General features: G+C 37.2%; 1 protein-coding gene and 1 long non-coding RNA gene across 2 annotated transcripts; both read left to right on the forward strand.

Moving 5' to 3' along the window:
* The first annotated feature begins 156 nt into the window (after positions 1-156).
* On the forward strand, positions 157-1,056 carry LOC131249937 (uncharacterized). The gene is made up of 3 exons (XR_009172915.1): positions 157-452; positions 535-564; positions 857-1,056. It is a non-coding gene; the product is annotated as an uncharacterized LOC131249937 (long non-coding RNA).
* A 52-nt stretch (positions 1,057-1,108) lies between these two features.
* On the forward strand, positions 1,109-2,394 carry LOC131249936 (sulfite reductase [ferredoxin], chloroplastic-like). Its single transcript, XM_058250665.1, has 3 exons — positions 1,109-1,246; positions 1,522-1,680; positions 1,970-2,394. The coding sequence occupies exons 2-3, from the start codon at positions 1,570-1,572 to the stop codon at positions 2,141-2,143; spliced, it is 285 nt and encodes a 94-aa protein (XP_058106648.1). The 5' UTR covers positions 1,109-1,246; positions 1,522-1,569; the 3' UTR covers positions 2,144-2,394.
* Positions 2,395-22,747: the final 20,353 nt, after the last annotated feature.

Genomic DNA, 22,747 nt, shown 5'->3' on the forward strand with positions numbered 1-22,747 from the left:
TGTTCTAAGGGGATGAGGATATATACTTTGTTTTACCTAACTTTTTTTTTATTTTTTTTTATTTTTAAATTTGTAATTCTGTTTTGTTTTGAACAAACTTTTTATGGGATTTATTCTTTTTAGGAAGGAATGTTGTTTTATAAATCCTTCTTATGAAATGTTGGTTTTGTTATTTGCTTTTGAAAATTTCTCCACTTGTTTTAGGCTTACCATAATAGCAGGAAAATACCCTGTGCTTGCAGAAATAAGTCTTCTCGTGCTGTGTAGTTGATTTATGCTTGTTTCAAATATAGGTCCTGTCCATTAGGTGGGCCTTGTAGTGAACGTGTGAATTCAGGTTGGTTGTCATTAGCTAAAGGATAACTGGGTTTCTACCTACCCATAATTTGTATCTGGGTAGCTAAAGCTAATGTGGTTGTCATTAGCTGAAGGACAACTGGGTTACTATCATGGTAGGCTTTTTCTAGTTTGAACTTGCTGGCTATTGTATCTAGTTTTTCATAGATTACATTTAATGGGCATTCTTGTCTGCAGTGGGCAACACTCGCAAATTCTTCAACTCAAGTTGGCTGCATGAGGTCCAACTTTGCTTAAAACTGAATTGTCAACTTCAGAAAAGATTCAAGTATCTAATGCTAGGGCTAAAATTAAACAAAATGAAGAGAATGAAACTAATCAGGATAATGAATAGAGGATGGATAGATGAAGATTTTGTAAATTGATTCCTTTCAGAATTTCTGATGAAAAATTTACAAGTTTGAGTGAGAATTTGAGAGTTTGCTGCTCCTGTTACTTGTTTACTTGTTGCAAATGTCTTTTATTCATAGCAGATTCTGACTAGCTTTTATGCAAACAGAATCCTAGGTATGTGGATCCACTCAATATAACTGCAATGACATGTCCCACACTATCGTTATGCCCTCTGGCAATAGCAGAAGCAGAGCGTGGAATTCCTGACATTCTCAAGTGGGTTCGAGCTGTATTTGATAAGGCAAGCCATAAAGCTATATACTCATTCATGTTTTTTTTTTTTTTTTTGTGTAATTCAAAATTGAATAGAAAATTTGCATCAAACCTATTTTTCCATGGGGTCACCGAGACACTTGAAAATGGTGTTTTGTTGTTACAGGTTGGCCTCAAGTACAATAAGTCAATGGTAATAAGGGTAACTGGATGCCCTAATGGTTGTGCCGGACCTTATATGGCTGAGCTTGGACTGGTTAGCGATGGACCCAACACGTACTAGGTATTTCACATGCTGATTTTGTCGAAACCCTAGAAATAAATGTATCATAGATGAGTTATATTCTTTTACAAGGATAGGTACCATGTAGTTGCCAAAATGGTGATTTAAGCACGACATGTCCTGTCCGCCCCCCAAAATGGGGAAAAAATCCCAAACAAGCAGGAACACTGAAATGTCCTTCTAAAGATCCATTACAGGATGTCTCTTACAAATCTTTAAAATAGGACTTATTTTAGAAGGATGAATGATGGGGTACTTTTACATGTTTCAAATAGGTCTGGCTCGAGGGAACGCCTAACCAAACCTCACTAGCAAAATGTTTCATGAATAAGCTGAAGATTCATGATCTAGAAAAGGTTTTGGAGCCATTGTTCAACAACTGGAGGTGCAAATGCCAACATGGAGAATCTTTCAACGATTTCACAACCCGCCTGGTGAGTACCCAAGTTTGTATTTGGGTCATGTTATTTACAACATCTGAATTACTTCCAACCATACTTGCAACTTGAATTATTTCATGGGTTTTGGGATATGAAATTTAACGAATGTCTGATCATTTTTAAAAGAACACTACCACAGAAAATTTCTATATCAGTAGTGTCTCAATGCTTGGTTTTGCCCCATTTTCATCTACATATCATTCCTGGGGCAACTAATAAAAAATCTGAACGGTTCTATACTGGCAAAGTAAGCATACATTAAGTTTCTTCCTGTCCTATGCAGGGTTTTGACAAACTGAAAGAGACAGTTGAGAAGTGGGAGGGCACAGCAAAGGCACCAGCACGATTTAATCTAAAGCTTTTTGCTGACAAAGACACATATGAAGCCATGGATGAACTTGCAAAGCTGCAGAACAAGACTGCTTACCAGCTGGCCATGGAAGTCATCTGCAACTAAAATGAAAGTGTTTCTCTTGCCTTGCTTCAATCTGAGGCAGCTCATATGAGTCTAGATAATGGTTCTTGGTTCACCATTGCTGAATGATCTTGTAACTCTTCACCATTAGTACATGAAGCTTCATCTTCCACTGAAAGATCTTCCAGCTCTAGAAACTGATTGATTACTGCGGGATCTTTCGACTCAGATCCATCGAATGAGACCATGTGATTTTGTTGGATAGTAGTAGCATTGGCAGCATCATAGGTATCCCCAACACTAGAATCTTGCATTTCCTTTTTCAGGATCTTTTGACTTAGATCCATCAAATGAGATCATGTGATTGTAACTGAATGAATGAATGATTGTAATTGAATGAATGAATGATTATGCAGGTGGTAATTGAATGAATGAATGAGTGATTATGCAGGTGGTAATTGAATGAATGAATGATTATATTTTTTTAAATGTAGGTCATAACTACGGATATTAATTGTAGTTGTTAATTTGACAACCATAGCTATTATAAAATTCGGCATATTGCTATAGATTCAACACTACTTTTAGCTACCAATAATATCCGTAGCTGTAAGTGCCTTTGGCTACAGAAATATTTGCTACGGATTATATCCGTAGCTATTTTAAGCTATGGCAACGGATTAAATCCGTAGCCATAGGTTTTAGACCTATTGGCTCGGCACCTACGACGATGGTCATGCTACGGATTTAATCTATAGCCATAGGTTTATGGCTACAGATTAAATCTGTAGCCTTTGCCCATTTTTCTGGTAGTGATATTACATGTTGGGGGTTACGCAGAAGCAAACCCAAATCCAATCAAACAAGAGGAAATTAAACGTAAACCAAAACACAGAGAACACACGAATTTTATGTGGAAAAACCCTCACAAGAAAAAAATAATAGCATAAAGTGACAAATAATCCACTGTAAAAGTAATATTAGAAGAGATGGATGGACTTACTAATCCGAACAACTGTAAAAACCCACATTAAAACCTATAGACACCCCACCCAGGCTAGAAACTTGATAAAGCATGGACGATCCTTAGGAACTAAATCTAAACCGTGAACCCTACTTAAAACCTTAGCCATTTCTAAGCCTAACCCAAACCCTAGCCGAACTCGAGCCATTATCCTAAATCGTAGCTGAACTCGAGCCATTACCCAAGCCGAGCCATACCAAACCCATCACCCAAAGTCAAGCCATATTTAAGCCATCCTCAAGCCAAATCTCCAAAGAAGGGCCCTAAGCCACTCTCCGGGCCTAAATAAGCCCATCGGCTAAACCACGAAAGCAAACGCCCGACTGAATTTTGAACAAGTACATTCGACAGTGGTAATCCGATTATCTCCGCCTCTCAAAAAATGTGCCCACCGAGCTGTAGTTATTGCTCCCCTCAAAAGTCAAATATATTGATCTATTTGACCTTAGAATTCCTCCTATTTACCATTTTACCAAGCCACTTAAACCTATAAGGAAGTGTCATGTGGCATCCCCCTTCCCTCCACCAATCTAAGTTGCCACATAATCATTTATCTCTCAAAGTCCTTAGAATTACCTAAAGACCATCCCGAAAGGCTATAAATACCCCCCACTTCTCCTTATTTCATACCAACTAACTGCTAAGTAAGCCCTCACCAGGAGAAGGAGAGTGTGTGTGTGTGAGAGAGAGACACACAGAGAGAGAGAGAGAGAGAGAGAGAGAGAGAGGGAGTGCTTGAGTTCTCAAGATCTCATCTTTTTAGCCCCCTTCAGCCTCCTCTAACCATCTCTTAGCTTTACAGTCCTACTTGAGTCAATCATCCCCAACCATGGTGCACCCAAACATCCAAGTCATTCCAAGTACAAGCCAAAGATCATGTAATCATCACTAGCATTTATATTTTATCAATCACATCATTACTTCCCTTCTCAACCCCCCTAGTTTTATAGGTTACCATTGAACGTATGCTCTGTGACTTGTCCGAACTCCGGATCCTATCACATCAGAAACTTATGGTAGCTTAGTCCTCTTACATAACATTTTAGAATCATCACATCTACTCTTAACCTCCTTTCTCCTATAGACATTCTCTAGACATGAACTGTGGCTTGCTGGAATTCCTGACCTTGCCATATCAAAAATCTCAGTCTGCCTAGTCTCATTTTAGTACTTCATATCTTATCATTTTATCTCATAAGATCAGTCTACCACACAAAGTAGAGACCATACACCTGTACGGGCAGAGGGGGTGCCTAACACCTTCCCTCTTTGTAACTGAGGTCCCTTACTCAGAATCCCATGTCGCAGATCAGGAGTTAATTTAAAGCAAGGGAGTCTCCGGATTCTCTAGCTTTTACATATTTTGCTAGTTCTAGCCGATTGTGGGATTTTGAGTTAATTGGCTAGTGGCGACTCAAAGTCTACTACATCATCAATCTAAATCAGCCTGCACATCACATAGAATAAATATAAATTAGCATGGGCGCTGATTTCCAGCGTTCACAAATGATGACTCCACTAGGGATTTGCTAGCTCGCACTAGCTGAGATCCGACTCGAAAGAGTATGGTAATCCAATCTTAGGGGATATTCTACATATAAACATTTGCATTCATACTTTACATAAAAAAATGAAAAATAAAAAGATGAGCATCGATCTTTGGCTTGCAATGATTTAAGGCTTCCGCTCACCCCATACTTACTCAATCTAGAGATGTCACGACAAACCAAAAAGTAGAAACCATTGCGCCTAAAAGGCACACCCCGGATCACCTGAGCTCATGACTAGTAATACAACAACCACTGCATCCATGGTTGATGTGGCCCAAAATCTCAGGGCTTTGTAAGACCTTCTTGCCTAATGTATTGAAAGAGGAGCTGCTTAAACTATACAAGTATCATCGCTGAGTGCCCTAATCATCTCAACTTTCTAGCATCCTCCCCACAATAGGAGTCACTTTTGAAATTGTACTATAACCGCTAGTACGAAAGTATGAAGTATGACTAAATGTCCTAGAAGGGGGTGAATAAGACTTTTCAAAAACTTGTTATCTATTAATAACAAACTATGCCTAACTTTTAAAGCAAAGAAATTAAGGCAAAGTAACTCTATGGTTTCTGAGCCAATAGAGGGTCTAATTCACATAGGCTTATGCAATATTTATATATTGAAGGAAAGCCTATATGGATAGTGTATATTGTGCTTGGGATGTGACTTCTATCAACACTTATATATTAAATAAATCATGCATCATCGTGAACATATGCTAAACATAAGCATAACTAGATAAATGTACTCAAAGAAATCCCAAACACAATCATGTATAGTGGTTCGAATATTTGCCTACTTCACTCCTGGTGGATGCACTCTCTCCTAGAGTGTACCAGATTTCACTATCCAATGGTTTTAAATCAGGTTGACCATTAACCTTCACAACTTATACGAGGTTAAACTAGGACACCTACACAAGGTTCCTAGATGCTTGCATAAGGCGACATGTCCTACGTAAGGACATAACACTGGGAGTCTACACAAAGCAACCCAAGCCTAGACAAGGCATAACCTATGTAAGGCTACACGTCCTACACAAGCACACAACATAGGACAAAATGTTCCAATTACTCGATGTCATCAAGTAAGCCTCAATATTATCAAGAACTTACTCTCAATATAATTAAAGGTCACTCGATGTTATTGATGAACACTTTTAGAATGTTTTCTGTATAGAGGGAGTGACCTGAGTCGATATTATCTAGGAGGGTTCGATATCTATTGAAGTTTAAATTTCAATATTATCGATATTTATCAAAATCTCCAGCAGATGGTTCATATGGTTGCTGGACAGAATGAGACTATTTATAGATGCTATGGAACCATCTTCAATAATACTGTAGATGCCTTTCGATTGTAAGTCGATATAATCGACTTTATTAATATAATGCATTTTTCACTCCTCTAACATTCTAAGTGTCTTTCTTATTTAAACTTACAAAAGATGTTTTCAAAATGAATTGAGGTAAGTTATAATTTGGATAGGGGTCATATACCTTTGGGTTTAGTTTAGGGAAGTGAGGCTTCATTACCTGTTTGGAGCACTCAATCTTCTCTCTTGTTGAGATCATCTTCTTAAAATCTTCGTCTTGGAACTCTTTTAAGGATAAACTCAACATTCACATAATTTGATAAACTAGGATACTTTCAGTCTCCCCCTTTGTCAATTATGTGATAAAACAAACTAACTAACCCTAAGTTATTATAATCAACTCAGTAAATGGTTATTTTAAATAAATCTACTCTAGATTTGATCATGCTCCCCATTTGTTCTTGCTCCCCCTTAGTTCTTGCACACAAGATATACAAGACACAAAACAACAAACTTGGGGGCATATATGGTTCTCCCGCCTTTTGTCAGTCATTGGCAAATGATAGATAAAGAACCAAGCCAATAAAACGAAATTATGGAATTTGCAATTAAATCTAGTTTAAAGAGAGAGAGAGAGAGAGAGAGAGAGAGAGAGAGAGAGAGAGAGAGAGAGAGAAGGCACATAAGTTCATAAGATAGAAGAATAAAGCATAAGAACTAAATGTGAGGTAATCATGCCTTTGAGAAATGTAGCACATAGATCATAGAGGACATTTTTAGCAAAAAAAATGATTAGATATCATCATTCAATCCAAAGTTAACCAAAATGACTACCCCAAGCTTGGGTTGTATAATCATCATCCAAAAAGAACCTACAAAAACAAGCAAGCCCTTAAGGGCATACATATCTAAAAGGGAAATATCATCTTTTACAACAACAAAATACTGAAAGTGCCCTAGTTTGTCAATTAGCATGTGTGTTGAGTTGACTAGACAGAGAAGCTCCATAGGAAGATCAATTAACCATCTGTCTCAATTGGATGTGGGCCCAAACTCACCATAGGTAAATCTTAGCCTCACATCTTATGTCCAAAAATACCAGGTAATTAAAACACTTAAAATTGATTAGAATATCATAGGGTTTTTGAGTTAGAAAACTTTTTCAATCTACAGAAAAATCTCTAAGTTTTCTACCTTTGTCGATTTATCAACAGGCAGTTCGATGAAATCGAACATTGCTGTCGATGTCCTCAAAACTCACTCGATAGTATTGAAATGAGGACATAAGACGTCCAACAACCGTATATACCTCTGGATGAAATTATCGATGTATCGATAGTCTTATCGAATCATCGATAATTGAATCTCGAGTCTATCGAAGTTGACTCGATAAAATCGACGTCATATATAATGTGTCCAAGTTCTGATAAGGCAAATCACAAAATCCTCAATATATCGAAGTCTCCTTGATATCCTTGGAATTTAAATTTCGATGATATTGGAAGCCCTTTGATGATATCGATTTTAGACACTCTGTTTTCTAGCAATATTTTCAAGTTGTTCTATCTTGGATCAAGGGTCACTTGATAGAATCGATATTCAAATATTAATGATATCGAGGCCGGGTGGATGACATCGAGAATAGACATAAACTGTCCAACAAGCTTAACTGGAAGATCCTTTGGATTTATCAATGCATCAACATGACAATCGATATCATCGGCATTCAAATTTCGATGATATCGAGCGTGCCTTGATCATTCTTTTAACCTGAAAAATTTTAAAGGCAAGTCTCTCACATTTTTCAATTATTGAGGAATTGAACCTCGTGTCGATGAAATCAGAGTTCAAAATCTGATGACATCGACGCATGCTCGATTTCCTCGACTAGCTAGCAAAAAGGTTTTAAAAGCGTTTAACATTTGTATTCATGTCATCGAGCGGCCAGTCGATGTTATCGAGAGTATACGCTCGATGATATTGACCCTGATCGATGATATCGAACTTTGTAAAAAATGTGACCGTTTTATATCCATTGGAACCTTCTGCCTATTTAATGAGAGCTTGCCCTTGGTTGTTGGATAGAGAAAAAGAGAGAGTGCTTTTGTGTGCTTAACCTTAGATCATATACCCTTAGCCTTTTTCTCTCATGGGAGTTCATCCTCCAATCCACCCTCATCATTGACATTCAATAGAGTGGATTGGAGAATGAACTTCTGTATCAAGGATCCTTCAGCTACCACCTTAATGGAAAATCATTAAGTTAGGATGCCTTGAATGCATAGATGATTGGAATCGCTCCATCTCCCTTATAGGAAAATATTCAATAGAGTAGGAATCCATTATAACCTTGACCCAACCTGTCACCATGTATTGGTACATCTTCTGAGTTGCAGATCAAGGAAGTGAAGTTCTTTATCAAAGGAGGAGATCTTCAATAATGCGCTGAAAGGGACTCATTTGCTTATCTATAAGTTATTAGAGTCCAGAGGACCCTTGTGATCATTCCTTCTGTAGGATTAGGTTTAAGGTGTTTCTCACCCCTTATAAGTCCTTGTAGGAGGCCTCCGGTGGGAGTGTACGTTGTGGGTGCTTTGTGTTGACCCTTGCTCTATGGAGAGCATAAACCCTTAGGTCCTTATAGTAGGTCCTTGACCAGGGTAGTTTAAAATTTGGGTGCTTTGTGTTGACACTTGCTCGTGGGAGCATAAACTTGTGAGGTTCCTTGAGTGGATCCTTGGACAGTGTGTCTAAAATTGGGTGTTATGTGTTGACCCTTGCTCATGGGAGCATAAACTGTCAGCCTACGTGTAGGTTGTACTGGTTAGAGGTGAACCCAATTTAAAACCTCCGGTTTGAGGTGAACCTGTTGTAAAACCTCCTTAGTGAAATCTGATACACTCAAGGGTTGAGCACGTCTGCCGGGAGTGGAGTAGACAAGTAGTCGAACCACTATAAAAATGACTATGTTTGTGATTGCTATTGTCTTTCATTCCTATGTGATTATATGCATTCATATTTGATTATCTGAGATCACATCTCACAGACAGTCACATCCATCATAAACTCAAATTCGCATCTTGTTTATCTTTCAAAGTAGTTTTGATGATTGGATCCTCTATTTGGCTTGGAAGACATTAGAGTTAGTTTTAAGAAATCTTGATTCATGCATATCTACTTACGACAAGTTTGATAGGATTTTAAATAAACCATAAATTTTTTATAAAAGTCCTATTCACCCCCTCTAGGACATATTGGCATATTCCTACTTCAACTAAAGCGATCATTACCGCAATTTCAATTGGTATCAGAGAAGGTCTCTCTGAAAGGGCTTCACTGCCTAGAGAGTGATCTTGACTGAAGTGGTAATATGGACAAAGGAGAGGGCTTGTCAGTTATTAGACCTCCACTATTTGATGGATCATATTATGCATACTGGAAGGCTAGAATGCATTACTTTCTGAGATCTTCAGATCATGATGTTTGGGATATAGTTGAAAGAGGATATGTGCTACCATCTAAACAAATAGTACTTAAATATGACACAATTATCACCAAACCAAAATCTAAAGAAAAGTGGACAACATTCCATAAAGAAAACCAAATTGCTGAGGCTAAAGCTATGACTGGTATCTATTGTGCTGTGTCCCAAGATATTTTCAATCAAATCAGTATGTGTGGGACAACCAAAGAAGCATAGGATTTGTTGGAAACAACCCATGAAGGAATAAGCACTGTGAAGAGATCTAAATTGCAACTCTTGACATCACAGTTCGAAAGTCTTAGAATGGAAGAGCGTGAGACCTTCATGGAGTTTTTCACAAAGCTGAATATCATTTGCAACTCCATGGGTGGATTAGGTGAGAAAGTTTCGGTTCCAAAAATGTATAGGAAAATACTAAGATCATTACCAGAATGGTTCAATCCTAAGGTAACAACTATTGAAGAATGCAGAAACATAGATGAAATGAAAGTAGAAGAACTAGTAGCTTCCCTATGAACATTTGAACTACACTTCAAAAAAACCCCTAAATCCAAAACTACTATCCTTAAAACTTCAAAGAATACAACAAATGAGGATAATGAAAGTGAAAGAGAAAATGAAGATAAAGAAGTGGCTTTATTGGCACGACGGTTCAGAAAGTTCTTTCAGAAAAATCGTGGGCGTCCATTTAAAGGAAGAAAGGTGGACAACAAAGATTCTGCAGGTAAATTTAGTAAAAAGACCAAAGAACCACAATGTTATGCTTGTCAGAAGTTTGGACACCTGTTTACTGAATGCCCAAATAGAAAAACTAAGGGTAAAGCAATGGCTGCCACATGGGATGATACAAAAGAGTCGAACTCAGAATCTAACGACTCAGAGAGTGTGGAGATCAGAAATCTTTGAAAATTCTAATGGTCTCCACTGCTCCAATCATTCCCATTGAAACTGAGAACGAGGAAGAACCGCAAGTCACAGAATCATTTCCATCTGATAATGAAGAATCAGAAAAAGAAGAAGAAGAAAAGGATAAATTGTAGGATGCATATAATCAACTCTACATTCATAGCATCAACATCCTTAAAAGACTTGGAATATCTGAAACAAAAAGGAACTGCTGAAAAAAGATCTAGATAAAACTTTGGAAATTAATACACATCTAATTAATGATCTATAACAATATCATTCAAAGAATGATAAGTTGGAAAGAATCAATCTGTCCCTAAAAACTGAATCATCAAAACTTACTAAACAGATTGAACTATTGGAAGAAGAAAATAAGCATCTCCAAAATGAGAATCACACACTTCGGTTTGGCTTAGAAAAATCTAGAAAATCTGCTGAAATAAACTATAAATTTTCCCAGAGTGGTGAAAAGCTAGAAAATTTGTTAGGGATGGGAAGACGAGGAAAAGACAAGAGTGGCCTAGGGTATAATAAAATTAAAACAAGAACTAGAAATGTAGCACAAATGGATAGATCTGTTGCTTCAGGAAGTAAAACTAGAACTACTCCAGTTTGTCATCTATGTGGTAACTCGGGTCATTATAAGTTTAAATGCATGACACCTGGGAGGACTCAACATAACTCTAGTCAAAATCATACCGATAAACACAAGCCAACCAGAAAAAAAATACAAAATGACAGGAGTCCACTTAGAAATCTAGATAGAAGAAGAACACATACATCATCGCCTGGAATGACCAACAGGATAAATCAATTGGGTGAACTGAATAAGAAAACTAATAAATTTGTAAAATAAGAAAACACGATTTAGTTGCCCAACTCGATTAAAGAAACTAAAACTTCCATGGTTAAAAAGCCTATCACAAAATGGGTAATAAAAGAAAAGAAGAATTGCCTTGTCACTCATTCAAATCATATAATAGGCAATAATACTAAGTGGTACTTGGACAGCGGTTGTTCACGACATGTCACAGGTTACAAATCCCTCCTTTCGAATTATTCAGATCTTGATAATGGGATAGTCACTTATGGAGACGGAAGCACCGCTAAGGAATAAATTTGCTCAAAAATGAGAATGCCTTTTGTATAAAAGGATTAACGCATAATCTTTTACGCATTTCTCAAATATGTGACAATGAGCATGTGGTTAAATTCAATAAAGAAAAATGCGAGATCTTAGACCTTTCAAGAAAATCAGTGATTAAAGGATCTCGTACAAACAACCATTGCTATGTTATTAAAGGAAAAGGAAAGGCTGATTCATATGCCTAGAAATAATTGGGCATGGAAAAACGTGTCCAGGTCTTGCATCTAGATCTGGATAACTGCTAAAATGATGCAATTTTGGTAAACTTCAAATGATGTATCTAAGGTTTCTCACCTCTATCTTTTGTATATAAACATCTAGGTGTTTATAAGTTTTGGTCTGCACAATGTGCATACAAATTTTACTGTGTGTACTGACTAATTTTAAGATATACTGAAATTATGCACAAAAGTCTATCGAAATTCTGAAAAATTAAAAATATCTTCGATATGTCTATCGATACATCATGTGAACCTTTCGATAACATCGACCAAGAATCGATACCATCGACGACCTCTTGAGAAGCTGAAATGTCGAGACGGTTGGTCTTCTCACGAACTCTTCATTGAAAATATCAAATAGGGCATATCGATATCATCGAAACTATGCTTGATGATATCGAAGGTTACTGCTCAATTAAAGTCAGAAGATGGAGAAAGAGGCTCACTTGTTTAGCACTGCATCTCTCTGAATAGTAATAGTCTCCTTTATTTTGTTGGACTCTTTCATCTTAAGCAACAATGTCTCACGACAAAGGACTGGTTCGACCACAATGTTTCTCAACTGAGAGCAAGAAAGGTAAGAAGAATGCGACTACCTTATCTCCATTTTTCAACTTAAAATTTGTGGCAGAACGAGCAGTCCATAAGAAGTGCATTAAACCCTTTGGGATCATCGATCTCTTAGAACTGATTGGGTGAGGAAATATCATAAATTTTGGTGGAGGATTTTAACATAATCTTGTGCATTAGCTTCTGAACTTAATCTAAAATGTTGAAAATAATCCTCTGATCGTTTCAGTTGCTGTCATAAATCAGACCAAGCACATCACCCCTAGACTGGTAAGTCATCTGGTTGGTGTAGAAGTCACTAAGATACCCATATTAGAATGAAATGTGAATGGTCTTGGTGTATGGGGAGAAGTTACTCGAGCACTATGTAATGGAGCTACAATACCGAGAAATGCAAAGAATGTTCTTGATGTTAAGCATCTCAATCTTGCATATAAAATTCTTCACAGCATCTTCAGCACAAATGTCTATCCCTGTGAAGTCTTTGGCAACAAGCTTTCCCCATACATTCTCAACGTTCTATATGATGTTTATCTAGGTATTCATGTGTGCCTACCCACTTTCATTCTACAATAATTAATTCGGGTGTCTTCAGACGAATCCATCACTACACTTCCATTCCCATGTCTTGTGTCCAAGATGTCCTGACAATTTGGACTACCTCCTACTAATGATCTCCCGCGCCCATGTGCCTGGTTCAACCACGAAGACATCTACAATCTACATATCATTGACAACGTGTTTCGTGGGGGGAAAAACCGATTTAACCTCAGACAAGGGCAATTTTGAGTACAGCCCTGACTCTGTTAATGTCATTCAGATAGACACAAAAAGTGACATTGCACAGGACCTTCTGGATGGACAATCTCGCATGATGAACTGGCTCGAGAACTATGAAGCCTACCTTGTAGAGATCAGACACATGCTAATAACTCTCCAACATGCTATGAAACAAATTCTGAATTCCTTACCAGCGCAATAAAGGCTTTCGTTGTCTATAGTACATCCTTCCCGTCATCACATACCTGGAGTTTCACTGAAATGATTAGGGCATAAATATCTTTTTGAATGCCTTATGCTCATTCACATATGTGTGTGATGCATTGCTAATTTACAAAGTTCGACAAGGTTTTTTGTTGTGTTATCCTCTGAGTGAGGAACATACTCTAGTTTGGGTGCCCATGGATGGGATTAATTGTTTTTTTTTGTTAGGATAACTATTATACTTCTAGGGTAGTATATGTTTTGGATATTTTAGGATATGCCTGGTTACCATTTACACTATTTACTGCCATGTTTTAAATTCTGTGATTCCCTGTTGTATCTGGTTATAGCTCTAATGGTGTGTTCTACATGTGATATTTTCATCTATACATTGATCTGTTATGCATACTTAGTTTCTGAAAATGCGATGTTTGTTTTACATCCATCTATTATATGCATATGATCCCCGAAATCTGGTTCTCCTATATTATCTAAACTTCAGTCAATATCAACTATTATATTTTCCTTTGCCAATGACTGACAAAAAGGGGGAGAACAAATCTACACCCACCACAGGAAAATTGTGTGTATTTGCTTGTGATTGGTGATGAAGGTGTTAGGGGGAGATCACAGTTAGGGGGAGCAGCTTTTGAATGTTTGTGTATGTGAATAAGATAACATTGTACAATTGTGTAAAGTTCATTTACACACAATTTAGGGTGTCAGTATAGAAGTTGTTCTAGGGTGTTTTGGTATTTTGTCACATATTTGATAAAGGGGGAGATTGAAAGTGCCCTAGCTTGTCAATTAGCGTGTGTGTTGAGTTGACTAGATAGAGAAGCTCCATAGGAAGATCAATTAACCGTCTGCCTCAACTGGATATGGGCCCGAACTCACCATAGGTAAATCTTAGCCTCACATCCCATGTCCTAAAACACTAGGTAATTAAAACCCTTAAAATTGATTAGAATATTATAGGGTTTTTGGGTTAGAAAACTTTTTCAATCTATAGAAAAATCTCTAAGTTTTCTACCTTTGTCAATTTATCGAGAGGCCGTTCGATGAAATCGAACATTGCTGTTGATATCCTTGAAACTCACTCGATAGTATCGAAATAAGGACATAAGACATCTAGCAACCGCATATGCCTCTGGACGAAATTATCGATGTATCGATAGTCTTATCGATATCATTGATAATTGAATCTCGTATCTATCAAAGTTGACTCGATAAAGTCGACATCATATATAATATGTCTAAGTTCTGCTAAGACAAATCACAAAATCCTTGATACATCGAAGTCTCCTTGATATCCTCAGAATTTAAATTTTGTTGATATCGGAAGCCCTTTGATGATATCAGTTTTGGACACTCTATTTTCCAGCAATTTTTTCAAGTTGTTTTATCTTAGATCGAGGGTCACTCGATAGAATTGATATTCAAATATCGATGATATTGAGGCCAGGTCGATGGCATCGAGAATGGATATAACTGTCCAGCAAGCTTAACTGAAAAATCCTTTGGATTTATCGATGCATCGACATGACTATCGATATCATCAGCATTCAAATTTCGATGATATTGAGTGTGCCTTGATCATTCTTTTAACCTGAAAAATTTCAAAGGCAAGTCTCTCTCATTTTTCAAATGTTGAGGAATCGAACCTCGTGTCGATGGAATCGGAGTTTGAAATTTGATGACATCGACACACGTTCAATTTCCTCGACCAGCTGGCAAAAAGTTTCAAAAGCGTTTAACATTTGTGTTCATGTCATCAAGCGGCCAGTCGATATTATCGAGAGTATACGCTCGATGATATCGAAATTTATAAAAAATGTGACCGTTTTATATCTATTGGAACCTTCTGCCTATTTAATGAGAGCTTGCCCTTGGTTGTTGGATAGAGAAAAAGAGACAGTGCTTTTATGTGCTTAACTTTAGATCATATACCCTTAGCCTTTTTCTCTCATGGGAGTTCATCCTCCAATCCACCCTCATCATTGACATTCAATAGAGTGGATTGAGGAATGAACTTCCGCACTCAAGGATCCTTCAGCTACCACCTTAATGGCAAATCATTAAGTTGGGATGCCTTGAATGTATAGATGATTGGAATCACTATATCTCCCTTATAGGAAAATATTCAATAGAGTAGGATTCCATTATAACCTTGACCCAATCCGTCGCCATGTATTGGTATATCTTCTGAGTTACGGAACAAGGAAGTTGAAGTTCTTTATCAAAGGAGGAGATCTTCAATAATGCACTGAAAGGGACTCATCTACTTATCTATAAGTTATTAGAGTCCAGAGGACCCTTGTGATCATTCCTTTTGTAGGATTAGGTCTAAGGTGTTTCTCACCCCTTGCAAGTCCTCGTAGGAGGCCTCCGGCGGGAGTGTATGTGGTGGGTGTTTTGTATTGACCCTTGCTCTGTGGAGAGCATAAACTCTTAGGTCGTTGTAGTAGGTCCTTGACTAGGGTGGTCTAAAAGTTTGGTGTTTTGTGTTGACCCTTGCTCGTGAAAGCATAAACTTTTGAGGTTCCTTGAGTGGATCCTTGCCTAGTGTGCCTAAAATTAGGTGCTATGTGTTGACCCATGCTCATGGGAGCATAAACTGTCAGCCTAGGTGTAGGTTGTACTGGTTAGAGGTGAACCTGATTTAAAACCTCCGGTTTGAGGTGAACCTGTTGTGAAACCTCCTTAGTGAAATCCGGTACACTCAAGGGTTGAGTGCATCTGCCGGGAGTGGAGTAAACAAGTAGTCGAACCACTATAAAAATGACTGTGTTTGTGATTGCTATTGTCTTTCATTCCTATGTGATTATATGCATTCATATTTGATTATTTGAGATCACATCTCACACACAGTCACATCCATCATAAACTCAAATTCACACCTTATTTATCTTTCAAAGTAGTTTTTATGATTGGATCCTCTATTTGGCTTGGAAGCCATTAGAGTTAGTTTTAAGAAATCCTGATTCATGCATATCTACTCAGGACAAGTTTGATAGGATTTTAAATAAACCATAAAAATTTTATAAAAGTCCTATTCACCCCCCTCTAGGACATATTGGCATATTCCTACTACAACTAAAGTAGTCATTACCGCAATTTCAAATACAACAGCCCAAGTTGGGTAGCAATAACACAAAATCACAAGAAAAACTATCCAAACATGTCCAAGAATGATTATAAAATAAGATTGGAATTAGAACAGACTGGCTTGGCATCCTAAAAAGATATTTAATGCCTAAGCCGACATTCCTAGCCATGCAAAAGATGAACTATCTAACTGGACGGTCCTTCCTCTGGTGGAGAGACATCATCATGCTGACAAGTGATCGAGGTAATTAGGTTCTACATCTTTTGCTCCACCCGCTCCAGGCTTTTCTGAATAACCTCTGATAACTACTCTAGACAAGAAAGACGATGGCCTTATTCATCCATTCGTACCAAGATGGATTCTTGTCAGTCGTGGTATGGTGTGCGACGTCTGGTGTGTCTATCTGAGGTATGTGATGCCTCACGATGCTCATCCTCAGTAGGATAGTCAGTCTCACCTACTTCTGTCTCTGCTACTTCTGCTTCTGTTTCTCATTGAAGATCTTCAGTATGCTGTTTTGATGAGGATGCCCCCTTGTTCTCTAGACTCATGTGTTTGATATTGGTCTTTGAAAATAGGTGTGCAGGTCTGGGATGATTAGTCATGGGCTTCAAGCCAACATGGCGAGAGAGCAAACAAATGAGGTATGGAAATTGAATGCATGTGTCTCTTGTTCTTTGAATGCAGTCGGCAATTAGATGAACCTTGATGGTGGGTAGACATAAAGGAATACCCTTACAGATGCTGTAAAGAATATCTAACATGTACGGGGTTGCGTTAGACTTATTTATCCCCTAAGGATAAACGTTGACGCAAAAGATATTGTGAAGTACCCTGTACTTGTTTGCCATATTTGAAGCCCTAAGGGCATTACCCTGATGCCACGACACATTTTTTTCGTAACAGAGATACTGTGTAATTTGTACCCAAACATCTATGGAATCAAGGTCATGATCAGTTAATCCTTGAAAGGAGGCTGGAATCCCTATAAGTGAAGCAACTACAGCAGGAGTAATGGTAGAGGATGTCTGTCCAATGGTGACTATGAATGAAGTAGGATGCAACATAGGTGAGTGACAATATGACAAGAATCGAATCACCTGTTCATTCCGAACTGTTCCTTCAAAATCTAGGATGTTGCTCCAACCAACTTTATCCAAAATTTCTAGAATCCCAAACGGTCTAATGCATTCTCGATCTATCTTTTTCTCATATACAATCCTCCTAACATGAAATTTGTCATATAGGTTCTCTGGTGGAGGAGGGACCTGAGGGATCAAAATTTCAAGTTGAACAGGTGCAGGAGGGTCTTGAGTGGGTGCACTCTATTAAGTTCTAGTTCGTCTTGCAGGTGATTGAGATGGTGAGGTTGGTTCATTCAATAGGGGCCATTTAGATCGAGGTCTTGATCGGAGTTTAGTTTGAACACCCCTAGAGGACTCTCCAACCTTAGTTGTTTTCCCTTTCTCTTTCGGCATTAGAAATAAACAGTTTGGGTAGGACTTTTCAAGAGAGATGAAACAAGGAAAAAGAAAATCCCCAAATCTATTGCAGAACGCTTCATAGAATATCATATAAGGAATGAAGAATTTAGAGTGATAATCCCGACCACACAATTTTTATAATCCTGCCCACACTATTTTTATAACATCAATTCCTCAATACTATTGAGGTATGTTCGATATTATTGAAGATGGGTCTTTGATATCATCGAATCTGTTTCGATATTATCGAGCAATTACCTAGGTAGGTCAGTGAGTTTTGTAAGATGTTCAATATTATCCAGTAGTACTCGATATTATCGAAGTATGTTCGGTGATATCAAGTATCCTTTAATGTTATCGAAGCATTTCAGATAGATTATGCCTATTTCAGCTTAAATTGACTATTCTAACCGATGTACATGAATATATATAAGGTCATTAGTATTATGTACATCCCCAAAAAAAAATCTACATGTTCAAAAGGAATGGTGAGGCTATGTATCCTCAGCTGATATCTTTAGAAGAATTTAGCCATTAATCTTTCTTTGGAGATGGTTGATCTTCAGATTATAAGCATTGATTGTAGTGTATAGATAAACCTTCTTTGGTTCAAAATAAGTATCATAGCATACATAATGTTTTTCAGAATGATTTCAAAATTATGCATGATACCTGGTTTATATGGAGATGCTTATCATGAAGGCACTTTTACTGAAATGAATGAGTCTCAACAACCTCCATATATAATGAAACTATTAGTCAAGGAATAGATTGTAAATTGATCCCCCAAAGAAAATATCATTATTTAACCAAGCATTTTAATGTTCTTGAATCAATTTTATATAACTGTGATTTGCTTATTGACCAATATCTTTAATCAATCATCAAAAATTTCTATAGCTCACTTTTACTTCCAACATCTCCCTTATACAGTACCTGACCCATTACAATAAGTATCAAAATATGGGTCAAGGTAATAGATTGTTTTACTTAGAGTGATTGTTACAAGTGCTTGAATTAATCACTTCATTTTCAGGGTACTTGTATTTGTTGCGTGTTACCCATTTAGTAACAACTTTCTTTGAGCTAGAGGAATGTTTCTCATGGTGACTTCCAGATGATTTGGATATATCTTTGAACTTTGTCTTGGAAGTGAGATGTGGATTCCTAGATAAAGGACATTCCCATTTGTAGTGTCCTAACTTTCCACAATGACGACATGGTAATTCAACTGAAATTTTCTAGTTTGAGATAGTTGAATTTGTCATCTCCAATGAAGTAGAGGAAGAGTCTGATTCATATCCTAGGCCTTTCATGTTTTTGGATTTTCTACCCACTCCTAGAAGTTTTTCAAACTTTTCATTGCTTTGAGTGAATTTTCGAGTTAGTTCTACTATATGATTAGAATTTTTTACTTCTATTTTTAAATTTTTATTTTTTGGTTTTAATTTATCAACTTTCAATTCTAAAAGTTCAATGTTCTTGATCAGATTATCAAAGGTTATACTTCTAATAGCAGTTCCTCTCCCATTTTTAATTCTCTCAAGATCAGGTTCATCTTCCTCATCTAGTTTCTTAGGGATGACTGTAGCGGTGGAGGCCATGAGTATCTTCAATGATTTTGTCTCCATCACTTTTTGACTCACTTAAATCTGAATTTGAGTTGTCAGTATCATCCCAAGTGGCTGCCATAACTTTTCCTTTAGACTTCCTTGTAGGGCATTTCATAGAGATGTGACCATATTTTTTACAATTGTAGCATTGAAGTTCTTTGGACTTGTTGAAGGGTTTGCTGGTTTGGCGTTTGTGGTCCAGTTGAAATCCTTTGTTATTGTATGGTTTCCCATGATTCCTATTGAAGAATCTTTTAAATTTCTTAGCTAGAAGGGCAACCTCCTTATCTCCATCTTCGTTCTCACTATCTTCTTCCTCTATTATATTCATGTTTTTAGAGGTTTTGAGAACGTTATTTTTAGATTTTATGGGTGTTTTAAGATGTAGTTCAAATGTTTGTAGAGAACCAACCAGTTCTTCTACTTTTATCTCATCAATGTTCCTACATTCTTCTATGGTAGTTACTTTAGAATCAAATCATTCTGAAAGTGATCTTAGGATTTTCCTACAGATTTTTGGTACAGGAACTGTTTCTCCAAGTCCACCCATGGAGTTGCATATGATATTTAGTTTTGCAAAGAACTCCATGAAGGTCTCACCTTCCTCCATTTTCAATTATTCAAATTGAGTTGTCAAGAACTGCAACATTGATCTTTTTACTGTGCTGGTTCCTTCATGGGTGGTTTTCAATAGATCCCATGCTTCTTTTGAGGTTTTACTCATACTGATTTGGTTGAATACCTCTTCAGAAACTGCACAATAAATGGCATTCATAGCTCTTGCTTCATATGTTTTATTCTCTTTCTCAAAAGTTGTCTATTTCTCTTTTGGTTTGGGTTTGGTGATGGTTGTGCTATTTTCTAATACAATTAGCTCGGTTAGTGGTACATATCCATTCTCAACTATTTCCCAAACTTCATGATCCAAGGATTCCAAAAAGTAGTTCATTCTTGCTTTCCAATATACATATTTTGAACCATTGAAAATAGGAGGACAAGAGACTACTGTTCCCTCTCCTTTGACCATAATTCTAACTTCATTTTGAGGATCTCCCTCTAGGTTGTTAAACCCTTCAAGAGGAACCCGCTCTGATACCAATTGAAATTGCAGTAGAACTGCTAGTATCGAAGCATAAAGTATGACTAAATGTCCTAGAGGGGAGTGAATAAAACTTTTCAAAAACTTATTATCTATTAATAACAAACTATGCCTAACTTTTAAAATAAAGAAATTAAGGCAAAGTAACTCTATAGCTTCCAAGCCAATAGAGGGTCCGATTCACATAGGCTTATACAAGATTTATATATTGAAGCAAAGCTTATAAGGATAGTGTATATTGTGTGTGGGATGTGACTTCTATCAACGCTTATACATTAACTAAGTTATGCATCATGGTGAACATATGGTGAACATAAACATGAATAGATAAATGTACTTAAAGCAATCCCAAACGCAATCATGTATAGGGGTTTGGCTACTTGCTTACTCTAATGGTAATAAAACGGGCAGAAAACTGACTTTATTAATACTGTCGAGTAGCCTTCGATATCATCGAGATTTGAACTTCGATGTTATTGAGACATACTCAATTATAGCGACTTCCTACACATAAGTATTCAAGTTTGTGTATACAGTTTGTACTCGATTATATCGATATGCACTTCGATAGTATCGAGGGTTAATCGATCCCATTTGGATTCTCTTTAGGGAACATGCCTTTAGCTGTTGGAAGATTTTGTCCAATATATCGATATGATCGATCCTCCTTCGATTATATTGAGATTTGAATTTGGATAATATTGAAATGGTCTTTGATGATTTTCGATAAGAAGATATATATATATATATATATATATATATATATATATATATATATATATATATATATAAATATATAAATGGCTTGCTGGACAAAATGTTCCAATTACTCGATGTTATTGAGAACTTACTCTCGATATAATCGAAGGTTACTTGATGTTATCGATGAACACTTTTTGAATGTTTTCTGTATAGAGGGAGTGACTTGAGTCGATATTATCTAGGAGGGTTCGATATCTATCGAAGTTTGAATTTTGATCTTATCAGACTGTGTTCATATTGTTGTTGGATATAATGATACTATCGAACCACCTTCAATAATATCAAACCATCTTCGATAATATCGAAGATGCCTTTCGATTGCAAGTCGATATAATCGACTTTGTCAGTATAATGCATTTTTCACTCATCTAACATTCTAAGTGTCTTTCTTACTTAAACTTACCAAAGGTGTTTTCAAAATGAATTGACGTAAGTTATAAGTTGGATAGGGGTTATGTACCTTTGGGTTTGGTTTAGGGAAGTGAGGCTTCATTACCTATTTGGAGCACTCAATCTTCTCTCTTATTGAGATCCTCATCTTGAAACCTTCATCTTGGAACTCTCTTAAGGACAGACTTAACGTTCACGTAATTTGACAAACTAGGGCACTTTCAACTTTCAAGGCCAATTTTTCCCAGCCAAGAATCCTTTCCAACAACCTCTCATCAATGAGAGCTGCTATCAAAATCAACCTGTCGCCACCCGAAAACCCAACCAATTCCAACATCCTCTTCCTAGTAGGACATCTAGTCAATTCCAAGGGGCAAAACCCCCCTCATCCGATCCCTCCGAAATCGAAGAACTTTGAGAGCAATTACAAGAGATGCAGAGGAAGTTTATAGGCAGCAGGGGGTAGATCTTCCACCCTTCAAGTTCAGGGATCTTTGTCCCTTCCCTGATGCAAAGGTACCTCAAAACTTTGAGGTACCAAAATTCAAAAGATATGATGGTACAGGGTATCCTATGGACCACTTAAGAGCATTCTATGGAGAACTTAATATTATGGCAGGTAATGATGGAGCATTGATCCGTTTGTTTCAGAAATCTTGAAAGGTGATGCGTTAGATTGGTATACGTCATTAGACTACCATCAAATTAAAACTTGGGAACAACTTTGCTAGGCTTTCATTGATCGTTTTGTGTACAATCTTAATGTCACGCCTAGAAGGGGGGATCTCGTTGCCTTAAGGCAGAGGAATGATGAGTCATTATCAACTTACATTGGACGGTGGTGGGCCATGGCTGCCAGAATGAAAACACCCATTGATGACGAGGAGAAAATCTATATGATCATTCACTCGGCAAGCCCGAGTATCTCTGGATACCTCGTCTCGTATCAATATACCAACTTTACCCAACTCATCCGCGTTGGGGAATAAG

This window comes from Magnolia sinica, chromosome 6 (genome assembly GCF_029962835.1).
Source record: "Magnolia sinica isolate HGM2019 chromosome 6, MsV1, whole genome shotgun sequence".
NCBI lineage: Eukaryota > Viridiplantae > Streptophyta > Magnoliopsida > Magnoliales > Magnoliaceae > Magnolia > Magnolia sinica.

What these genes read in the sequence shown, in the direction of transcription:
- LOC131249936 (XM_058250665.1), top strand. Translation starts at nt 1,570, where the DNA reads ATGAATAAGCTGAAGATTCATGATCTAGAAAAGGTTTTGGAGCCATTG. An exon ending in ACGATTTCACAACCCGCCTG is followed by an intron (nt 1,681 to 1,969) that starts GTGAGTACCCAA and finishes TGTCCTATGCAG; the next exon opens with GGTTTTGACAAACTGAAAGA.